At 38.1% G+C, this 12,268-nt stretch overlaps 1 protein-coding gene across 1 annotated transcript in view; it reads left to right on the forward strand.

Moving 5' to 3' along the window:
• The first annotated feature begins 2,284 nt into the window (after positions 1–2,284).
• LOC310802112 (ceramide kinase-like) overlaps positions 2,285–12,268 on the forward strand; it is a 33,331-nt gene continuing 23,347 nt past the window's right edge. The window contains exon 1 of the mRNA XM_083666393.1: positions 2,285–2,484. Coding sequence (XP_083522519.1) covers positions 2,334–2,484 — 151 coding nt within the window. The 5' untranslated portion in view covers positions 2,285–2,333. The remainder of the gene's footprint in view (positions 2,485–12,268) is intronic.

Consider the following 12,268-nt stretch of genomic DNA (forward strand, 5'->3'; position numbering starts at 1 on the left):
AATATTTATTTTCATTGCTATGCTGATGCCACCCAGCTCTATTTGCCTATGAAATCCGGTGATTTCACAGGTGTCTCCGTTTTTTGTGGTGGCGGGACATCTACTTTGTAAAGAATATGAAAATAAACCTACCTTCTAACCTACACAATCTTTCACACTGTCTGTTTCTGGAATGATGGGGAAAGTGAAATAATCAACACTAGTCAGTTGTATTACTGTGGGATAAAGTTTGACAGCCAAATATGAACATTTTCATGTCAGTATTGCATGAAAATGTTCATTTTGTTTGAGTGTCTCCAGTGACATTCCACTTTACAAGCATATTAGTTCGGGTTATTTTATTTCAATGATATTAATTATTTGAATGTTGATTTCATTACTTGATGATCTCTTCTCTTGTTTAGGAGCACTTTGTAACCTTGTTTTAAAAAACAAATAAAGGTATTATCATTATTCCCCCAGCCATTCTCTCCCAGAATGTTTACTTCCCCAAGACTCTATCCTCATTATAACCCATCTATCAGGCATTTGCAATGCTGAGCTGTGTACAACAGTGTATTACACTTCACCCTCAACACTGATGGCTTCACTGTCTCCACGTCAAGCCAGGTTCATAACCTCTGTGTTATCCTGGATTCCACCCTCTCATTTGAACCCCATGTCAAACACATGGCTAAAACTGCCTTCTTCCACAGAGATCCTCATCCATGCATTTGGTAACTCCAGGCTGGACTACTGCAACAGTGGGGTCATTTGGGGCCACCAACAGTCCTCAACAGATTCCAACATGCTCAGAACTCAGCTGCCTGCTTTCTCACTCGAACCCACTCCAGAGACCACATCTCCAAAACCTCCACTGGTACCCAGTCTGATTTAGGATTCAAGTCCTCAACAACATGGGACCCTCCTACCTCTCTGACCTCATCCAGCTTTCGCTGCTGCAGCCCCCACTCTTTGGAACACTCTCCCAAACCACATCAAAGAATCCAGCATGCTCTCCTCCTTCAAACGTTCCCTCAAAACCCATCCTTTCAAACTACTATTAAAAAAAAACTATTTTTATTGTTGTTCTTACTGACTGCTTTTGTTTTACTCCATGGAATGTAGTGTATTTGAGTACTGAGTTGCATTGCAAGATGCAAATGCAAAATAAATGCATTTTTACTGTAGTTCATTATAAACCTATTTCCTGACAAAGAAGCCACTGTATTGATGCTTGTGGTGTTGTAGTGTATGAAGTTTCTCCTTAGTGGACAGACAGTCACTTCAAATAATAACTAAAATGACCTTTTGCTCCAGTCTTAATAAGACGGTTGTTTAAAAGATCCTATTCAGACAATGGAAGTGGAAAATATTGCTTCTTCATTGTTAAAATCAATGCATTTTGCCATGTAGGCTTCATCATGGTTTCCATTCTCTTAAGATGGTTGATGATTACACATCCAACCAACTTCCATTTTACATGACCAGCATATTTGTGAAACTAAAAATCTGTAGCTTGGCAGGCTACCAGTTCTTCTGTTACACATAACAAGGACCTGAATTTGCCTTTTGTAAGTCATAGGCTTCATTCATTCCAGGGGAGATTCAATTACAAGCCATCTCCATTACAGTCTACAGACCTCTTGTGACCAATGCATCAGATATCCACACCGCGAATCCACTTTCACAACGTTCCATTGCTGATTAAATGACTGAGATAGAAGATTATTGATTAATTTACTCATATAGAAGATTATTGCTGTCAAATGAGACAATAATGTTATCCAAAATCCCTTTAAAGTGCTTGGAGATCACAGCTCTGTTGAAGCAATGTGAGATGACGTGTTTAGAAATACATATTATAATGAAACAGCACACACTGTTTTGGGGGCTGGAAGTAAATGATTTATAGCTGATTGTACAACATTAACAGTAGGTTATGAAATAAATGTCTTCGTCAAAAAAATGGAATTAAGGCCTGGCCTGTGTTTGAATTGAACAAGTAATCTATTTTTTATAATAATAATATTAATAATTAATCTGAAACACAATATTATGTATTCCATTTTATTTAAGTGAAATACTTGTTATGGAAATCAAGCCTCCTATCATTACCCAAATCCCATCACCGAAATTAGAATACGTGGTGACGACATGCGTACAATTCAGACGGCCCTTTAGAGAATGAAAGAAGCCGCTAACCAATTGCGGCAGCGGTGTTGTCGAAAACAGCATCATTGTTTCCAATTCCGACAAAGGGTGCCGGTAACTCGATACAACTAAAGATGCTGAAAATTAGATAACATATACACCCCCTCGATCTTCCAGTGCGCTGGCGTCTTGAAGTAGAGATGGAAAAACAGCAGAGGTTATTGTCATCGCAGCTCCTGCTAAAAAACAGTGTTTTCGAGGTCTCGATAAACCGTGTACTTTTGACATGGAAAGAGCTGGCGACCAAGAAAAAACGCGTTTCTGCAGGCATTCATCATCCTTTCAAAGCCGGTAAGTGACATGTCATGTAAACAACCCCGTACAGGTTGAAGGACGCTGTGGGGTTGACAAAGGACAGCGAGGTGAACTGGTCAGGGTAGCGCTTTAGAATGTACATCTCTATGATATATTCACAATGTGGTTTATATTGACAACTTTGTTTTCTGGAAGAGACCACCATTTTGTAAAAGTACACCCTAATGTTAGAGGGGCTGCCGTCCTGTCCGATAACATCAAAGACTACATCAGCAAGAGAAGAAAAAAAAAAAGTGTTCTGTGAACAATAATAAGCGGTCAGTTCCGAGATTAAGACTTCCGATTTCGATTTCTTGACTTCAAAATAAAAGCGCGTGGTAAGAGATACAGTATTGTGATCCCATCACTTTCCAATTATCATATTTTTAAGACAGAAAAATATTACGTAGCAAAGTATATACAATTTCATAGAAGTAATTGATCATTAGAATTGACATTCATCTTATTACATGTCATTTTACATAGGGCACATGAAATAGGAAGCATTTTGTCTTTTGTTTTTAGCTCTATACTTCTGACAGTTTGGATTTGAAATCTAACAGTTTCTATGGGGTCAAAGTAGAGATTCTCAGCTTTAATTCAATTTTTTTTAGATTGGGTTCAACGTTTAGCAAGTACAATATTTTTTTAAATATACTCCCCCTATTTCAGGGCTTTAAAAGTATTTTAAAAAAAATCATATACTGTCCAAATAAAGTACTCATGTTTAGTATGTGGTCAATCCTTTGCATGCAATAACTGCCTGATGTCTGCAACTCACTGACCCCACCATACATTGGGTATAGTATATTCTCTGGTGATGCTCTGCCAGGCCTGTACTACAGCCATATTCAGTTGTTGTTTGTTTTAAAGTCTTTTTGTCTAAAATCTTATCATCAGGAAATGAAATGCATGTTACATTGGATTTAAATCTGAAGATTGACTTGGCCAGTCAAGAACTTTCCACTTTTTGGCCCTGAAAAATGTACACAAATGGTCATTGTCTTATGATGCAGCGCCGTCCAATGAATTTGGAGGCATTTGCTTGTACTCGAGCGGACAAGATGTTTATGTACACTTCAGAATACATTCTGCTTCTGCTGTCAGCAGTAACATCATTAATTCAGACAAGTTAGCCAGTTGTTGTGGCAGCTATATAGATACCCAAATCATAGCACCCCCATAGCAGCATTTTTCACAGATGAGGTGGGCTTGGGCAGATCCTTTTTTCTCCAAACGTTCCTCTTGCAATCACTCTGGTACATGATAATATATTATACTCCTGTCACTTGGTACACATGTTTGACGATTCTGCATGCACCGGGTGGCACAAAGATTACACTTGATAGAAAAAAAAAGCTGTGACAATGACAGTGTTGGACAGAATTATGAGGCAGAGACATTTGAAAATATCATATACTTATCTGGGTTATTGGTAACAGAAGGACCCAGAGACAAGAGCAGTGATCTTACAGAGAAGCCAAACCATTTCCTAAAAATGAAATGCAAGTGTTGATATTAATTGTCCAGGGTCTAACTTTAACATTAATGAGGTTTGATGTTTTTCTAAACCCCTTTCAATACTTTTTCTTGTAGATGTTTTTTTAGAGACCTTTCCATATGTTTGACCAGAAATCAAAGCCAACTCTTAGCTTTCATTTGACAGCCAATTTTATATGCTCTGATTAATTTCACATGTTCATCCTCATGGATCCTTTTACACGGAACTGCCCATAACAGATTTTTCTCGTTCTAAGCATAGGCATTTGTCATTGGTTGTCAAGGGTGTCAAGTTGCAAAGGCTATGGCCTACCTAATTTATCATTTTTCTCAATGAAGCATTGAGTCAATACTCGATAGTTACAGCCCTACCCAGTATCGTTGTTTCATCGATTCTTATCACAGATTGTGTTGCACTCACCTGACTATTGTCAATAGCCAAATTCTGAAGTAGACATAATACCTACCAAACAAACAACCAAATCCATCACGTCACTGCTAAATGATGGAGAAAGGCCTATAGCGCAGGTATTTCATAATATGGCACATTTGCTTTCAGATGTAGTAAATGTTTAGAATAGCGAGGCACATACCTGAAACATTCCAGTCAAGTATTTAGATGCTTCAAGGTGATCCTAAGTACAGTTTGTTTGCACAAAGAAAGACCAAGTTTTTTGGCAGCAGTCACTGCTGCAAAAATAAACCCAGGTCTGAAACTGAACCTGATATGTTTTGCATGAAAGTGGGTTCTTAGAAATGTTGTAATCACATATCTACAGGTTCTTACAATAATCACTGCTGTTCTCAGTTGTCTGCAAGGATTCATCTGACAAGCGTGTTGTGCACTAAACCAATATAAAAAAAATATATATATTATGCCGATACCAAGAGCAAGGGAAGAGAATCCATGTTAGTTGGTTAATTGCACTTTTTTTTACTTGTCAGGAGTTGATTGTTCACTGTATATAGCCAAATACTTCGCTAATAGAGTTAGCTTATAGGCTTACACTGTTTTTGAATGGAACACTCTCAAATGATGAAACCATTTGATGATGAATATTGGCCTGTCCCTCTGTTGACATTTTCACGTTGGTTGCTTTGTGCTTTGACATTTCCATGTATAGCTAATGCTAGCCTAGCACCATATGTCCTGCATGGTATCTCCTGACTTCCTTCAAACCAAGGTTTAATTTCTCTTCCTCTCTCTGTGTGGCTGTGATTTCCCCTCAAATGGTCAAACCAGTGTGCTTGTTGCACAACCAGGAAAGGTCAGGCTAGTGTCTCGGGCAGCAATGGAAAAACAGTTACCGGTATTTTCCAGACCAGCTTCATGATTTTCAGCAGTTTGACTGGTATGCATGTTGTTGACCAGCTCCTTTGTTTGTGAAGAGCAATGCATTAGCATTGTGTAATACTGTTTCATATGTCATAATTGAGGTAAAATTAGGTTTGACCATCAGGAACATGACTATAAATAAAGAGGAATTGAAGGGATCAAGTCATTGAGATCACCAGAATTCTAATGTATTTTTCTCGCAGCATCCATTACATTTGATGCACATACAGGTTGATGATGTGTGTGTTTGTGTGTTATCAGCAGTAGGTCTTTTTTAGGCTAGGGTTAGGGTTCAAGATTCCCTCTGTTGACTGACTGTACAAGCCTAAACTGCACGGATTGATTTTTTTATAATTATTTTGTTTGCCTCTTCTGCTCTATCTTCAAACTGTCTCAGAATTATTTAATGTGATTCTCTTTCAATGGTGGAAGTGCAAATGAGATGCATTTGAAAGCATAGTAAAACTAGAACATTTTAAGTTACAAGTTTATCATTACACTTATGTCTGTAATGACTTAATTACCTCATGTTCAGAAGAGTACATGACCTAGCATTGAACACAAAAGAAAAGGTCCTCCCCTCTACGCTTCTCTCCACCAATCACTGGCCTCTCTCTTAAGAGTTTTGAATATTTTATGTAACCTGATAATAGGCTAGAGCAGACAGCTTGCAAGCACTGTAGCCTTGTTAGTGTCCTGTGCTAAATAAATCATTACACTTGTCTACAGAGCTTTTAGTTATGTTATTTATTTCAGGAAGAATACATTGGCCAAAAGTACAGTTTGGGCAACACCACGCCATTTCATGTCTTGATTCAGTTGCCTTTTGTTGTTCTTTAAAGATGCAATCTCTAATTAGTACAGTAGGTCAGAGTTTACAAGCTTCACGCTTGTGTGACGATGTCACCGGGGTACTGAGACAGCAGTAGGGAATCAGCTCAACTATTTGCCATGTTTTATTTCAGGTAATTCACCTCGGCAAAACAACCACCAGGAGGCATAGTTTTGTGTGTTTAATTGATTCCTATGCAAATCAGAGGCCCTATAAAAACAAATATATGAATTCCAAAATCACATTAACTATTATTTTTGCATTAAGATGGGCTCAATTCAACTTGATGACATTTTTGCATTTGAGCAAATTTTAAGAGTGTCATAGCAAAGGGGGTGATCTTATTGACTCAAGACATTTCAGCCTTTCATCTTTAATTAATTTGTAAACATTTCTAAAAGATAATTTTCACTTTGACATTAGAGAGTATCAAAAAAATCTATTTTAAAGTCAGGTTGTAACACAACAAAATGTGGAAAAAGTCCAGAGGGTTGAATACTTACTTACTTACTTGCATTAGGGCATGTCATACATTCCAACATGTGGTTGCTCTTTCTTAGGCCTGGTCCTGGTAACAAAAGCAGTTGTATCCATGGGCAAGACAGAGGTTACTGCACGAGAACACAGAAAGTGGATGCAGGAAACTAACAACATTATGCATACAAAAACAGCGACTATCATTACAAATCCTTGAAGGATCACTGTGCCTACCCCACTCAGGTTGCCTTTAGTCCAGCCAAATATATCCCAACCCCAGCCCTGAGGTTTGTGCAACTTCTTTATTTAATTTTGGATGTGGTCAGAGATGTCCTGTGCTTTATCAGGTATAAAGGTACAGCACTCTGTTCCAATTAGATTATTATTCAAATGATGGAGCAAGTCACACACATCCTTATCTAATATCATACTGTCATCACGCATTCTCTCATATGTGCAGTCAGCAACACACGGCAGCACGGAGAAGGGGGGGAAATGTTTTAGTGTTATTTTAGTCATCTTTGATAATGCAACCTATGGATAAAGGAATAAAGTTCATGAAATGTTCATGCGAGACATGAGTGAAGATTTTGGATTTCAGGGAGATTGAGACTGGATAGAAAAGTAGCCTGCAGTAGGCTATATAGGACAGCAGAAGATGGTTGTGACATCAGCCATAGTTGATGAGAAATTTGCTCACCTTCCCCCACTCTGCCATGTATTGTAATTCGCTGCCCAGTAAAGACCCATTAAACACTCCTTTTGAAAAGAGAGATCATTCTGTCTGTATAAATTACTGACCCGCCCCCTCCTCCAGCATTGAGCCTGCTAAATGTTTTTATTTGTTCAATAACGGACAGTGTCTTCAGTAAGTTCTTAAAACTTTAGATAGCCTAAAAAGTAATTTGAAATGTATGAATGAACACGACCATTTTATTATTTTCGTGATGTAAAAATTAATTGATTACAGTTCTCTAAAATATGCAACATTTTGGCTACAGTAAAAATCTATGTTTGCAAGTCAATAATCTATGCAGGAACTCACAAAATGTGTTAAATGAAGAACTTAACTGTTCTAGGGGAGGAATGGGCCTGGATTTACTCAGCATTCGAATTTCAGAACTTGCCATCGGGGGAGGGGAAGTGGCTAGACAGATGCTATTGTTTGTTAATAGAAATAAAGAATTTGAGCTTGTAAGTGGAGCTCACAGTGCTCAGCTCAAGCAAGCATACTGTACACTGGAGCTGCAGCAACATTTGTAGTCTACAGATCATGAATGTCATACATCAAGAACTGTCCATGGCTACATCAATGATATGACACCTATGTGAAAGTTATGCATTTGTAGCCAACTATGGTGCATACTATGATATGCCGGACAGGGGCAACAATGAACAGTAAATATGCATACTGACAGGCAACTACAAATGACTCATTGGATACAGGCAGTAAAACAGTGAAAATATAATTTGTTTATAGATTAACATTTGTGAGTTTTAGATATTATAGCCGACAGAATAATTTGAATAACAGCATATCAACATGTATTAAGTCAATCTTACTTTCACTGATCACAGTAGGTCTATACCAGCCACACAACTACGAGTGATTGTCACCCAACTTCATTATAATTGCAGGCCACAACCCCGTCTCTGATGATCAGTGGAGCGGACAGATTACATTTTACATTTATGGCATTTAGCAGATGCTTTTATCCAAATTGACTTCCAACAAATACATTTGTTTAAGTAAGTGAATCATCTATCCATCAGTCATCATAAGATAAAGTAATCAATGTTCGGACCAGGGGCCATAGACAGTCACAATGCTAGAAGAAGGAAAACTTACTTGTACAGGGGGTAGTGGGGGTGAAGAGGACTGATTGGTAGGGAGGTAGCTTATTGCAAAATAAGTTGTGGTCATATTTTTATTTAACCTTTATTTATACAGAGGAAACACATTGAGACCAAGGCCTCTTTTGCAGGTGCATCATAACAAGTGGATTTACCCAATTCGGTGGAGATCCGGGGAACCTGAAGAGTTAACCATCTCTGAGAATGGTTTAGGTAATTTATGGCTCTACGGGACTTTAATGAGGTCCTGCCAACCCTTTGATAAAGTATGCAACGATAAGTATTAAACGATCACCTGTGATGAAGCGAAGGGCGCTATGGTAGATGGCATCAGAAGATTTAGTAGTAGCTGCTGCATTTTGGTAGATGATATCACCATAATCAAGCACTGGCACGAAGGTTGATTGCACAATCTACTTTCTGCTATTCAGGGGAAAGTTAGCTTTTTTACAAGCTCCTCCATATGTTTTCTGAACATCAAGTCTTTGTCAAACCAAATGCCGAGGTATTTATAAGTGGGGACATGCTCAATGGGGGCATGCTCAACATGTCTCTGTGATTTGGTAAATAACACAGATTTTGTTTTTCCAGCATTAAGCACCAATCTCAGCCCAACAAATGCTCTCTGCAGGACAGCAATGCAAACTGTAGCTCAGAAAAGCCTGGTCCGTCTTGGGGGGCAATAGCATATACAATAGTGTCATCTGCATAAAGATGTAGGTTACAATTATTGACAGATAATGCAATATTGTTGATGTAAATAGTATAAAGATCCAGACCAAGAATTTATCCTTTTGGAGAACACCCATTGTTATGTCCAGAAAACCTGATTTAACAAGTCTTATCAATTAAGACACACTGCGCTCTGTCTGTTAAATACTTTTCAAACCATCTACATGAAGGCTGATCGAGGCCTATTTCAGACAACCTCTGAATGAATAGGTAATGGTTGACTGTATCGAATGCCTTGGAGAGATCTATAAATAATGTTTTTTCTGATCTAGGCAATGTAATACATCATTTAAGACGAGACGATAAAAAGGTTCTTAGCTGGGAGTTGACCAGTCACACTAATACTTAAAGTATATAAGGTATATAAGGCAAGATAGCTTGGATATTAGGCGGTAGTTATCTAGGTTGGAGGGGTCACCACCTTTATGGAAAGGGAGCACATGCGCTGCCTTCCAAACCTTGGGGATAGCACCTGAATTAACAGTCAGATTAAAAATATATCAATGACTCCGCAATCAGCTGCAATAGGCCTGCATCAAGCAGATTAGCCCCAATGGATTTTTTAATGTAAATTTTAAGCAGGTCATCTAGTACATCACAAATAGATAATGGTTTAAATGAAAACAAAGATTCACTAGTAGTTGACTGATCTCCCATCGAGACAACTGGTGTCTGGGAGATGGGAGCTCAATCGACCGTATGACCAGGGTCAGCCAGACCTCCATTTCTCTCAAATAAAAAGCCTGCCAAGATAAAATGCTGATTAAAGGCATTATTTATCTACATTTTCTCTGTAATGAGGCCAGAGTCTGACAAAACTTCTTTAGGTAGGGATGAAGAGGAATTCCCACGCTTCAGGGCGAGATAGTACTTAGGAAGTAGTTTGATTACGCTTTCTTAATTGATGAGGTGCATCTATTTCTCAGTTGTCTGAAAATCTGCCAATCAGCTACTGAGTCTGTTTTTCTAGCTTTGGCCCAGGCCTGGTTTCTCAACAAAAGGAGATCTGAATGTTCTGTGGAATACCAATACTATTGGAATACTTTTCTTAATTCTAAGGAATTTAAAGGAGGCATGTTTGTCTACCAGAGATGTAAATATAGATGAGAAATGTTCTAGTGCCAAATCAGTGTCAGGTATGCAGCTGGTAAGGGAAAGATTCAATCAATAAAGATCATGTAAAAAACCTTGCTCGCTAAAATATTTGGCATGTACTTTTTGGAAGGAAGCGTGGAGCAGATTTGTTTATCCTTTCATCTCTAATACAGGCTATTGGACAGTGATCACTGATGTAATTTGCAAAAACACCACTGACTATATATTTATAAGACCTATTTGTTAGAATGATGTCTAGCTGGGTGAATGTATCTGGATTCTTCATGTTAGGCCGTGTTGGTTTTGAGATTAACTGTGATAGTTGTAAGCAATTGCATAGGTGTTTGTTTTTACCTGAGGTTGGAGACAACCGGTCTAGATTTAAAATCGCCTATTATTACTACTTCAGAATGTAAATAGGGGGACAGATGTGCAGCTAAGTTATCAAGGGTACTATGCTGAGCAGATGATGGGCAATACACTCCTATCACAGACAGCTTAGAGTTATTTCCAAAACACACTTAGGACTAAACATTCATATTGATGTGGTACAGTGGAGGACAGCAGAACAGATGCAGTCAAACAGTTTTTGACAAAAGTAGCCACCCCTCCTCCTCCCTTCTCTCTCTGTTCTAAATATGGAATAGGCACTGACATGTTTCAGATATCACAAAAATGTTTGGCTTTGCCCATGTGTTGATGAAGTCCATTTTATGTATTAGGCTTCCGGCATTTAAATGTAGTCCAAGCCCATTTCTCATTTTAAAGTCGTCTGGGGTTTCTAGGGTGGGTAACTCCCCTGAGGTGTAGGCCAATTTGCTAGCCTATACTGAATAGGTTTTATAGGCAGTGTATGAGGGAAATGGATTGGGATTACCTTAACAGGGCTTGGACTAGCGTCCTCTCACCACTTTTACAGGCCAGGAAGAGAAAGAGGCCGGAATAACCGCAGTTGTATGCCTTCCTTAAATATTACTGACATTGTTGCTAGCTAGCTAGCTAGACGTGTTGAGACTGTCTTGTCATGAAAAGCCTAGCTAGCTAGTTTATTCACCTTGCATTGAAAGCCATATGTTGTTAGCTAACTGGCTAGTGGTGGAACTGTGTGGTCTGGCAAGCCACAGTTGGCACAGTTTGCTTAGGTGCAGTAGTATTCTAGTGTGATATGTAATGTGTTTGATGATGGTTTGTGATGCTATGGTAGCTAATTAATTGTTTGTTCCTCCAATGCCACATGTAACTTAGATTGTTCAAAGAATACAAATCTATTTAAATTGTCTCTGTGGTTAATTTGGTCATTTCAATGCTTCACTGTATGCTTTTTGATATGTTATTGAGATGATCAAACCAACCAATTTGCTCCAATGATATACAAATGGCTTATAAACCTTTATACATGTGTATAACTGATGAATAGTTGCAACTTTAGATTAGGGACTGCAAAAAACTAATATGAATTATTAACAAATTATTGAGGGATGTATTTACAAAAAATATGAGGAACAACACTTATGAAAAGGCGTCAGTCAAGACATGTCACAATTTATGTATCAAGGTCAATGGCTACCAAACCTTTATTATGTTTGTAAGGGGTGAGTGGTTGCAATGTGTTTTGATTAATAATAACTAATTATAAGAATAAGAACTAATAATGTTTAAAAGTGTTGGAATAATGATTAGTTAAGTATGAGTGAGTTCATTATTTTTGAATGGTTTATAAATGGATTCTAAATTAATGTTATTATAAAGTATTATATACTATACCAACTGGGGATGTTAAAGTTTTCTTGCTAAATGTAAATTAATCCCTCAGGATATTTTTCTTTATTTAAAATGATTGCTGAAGGTATAGGGAGATTGTGTGCCATAAGAATCTGTCTTGCGATGCCTCAAGGGAAAGCCTTGAGGTTAACCTGAATCAGAGGGAGTGCAAGGTCTAGTGGTTCTCATATTGG

This window comes from Argentina silus, assembly GCF_951799395.1.
Source record: "Argentina silus genome assembly, chromosome: 3".
Lineage (NCBI taxonomy): Eukaryota > Metazoa > Chordata > Actinopteri > Argentiniformes > Argentinidae > Argentina > Argentina silus.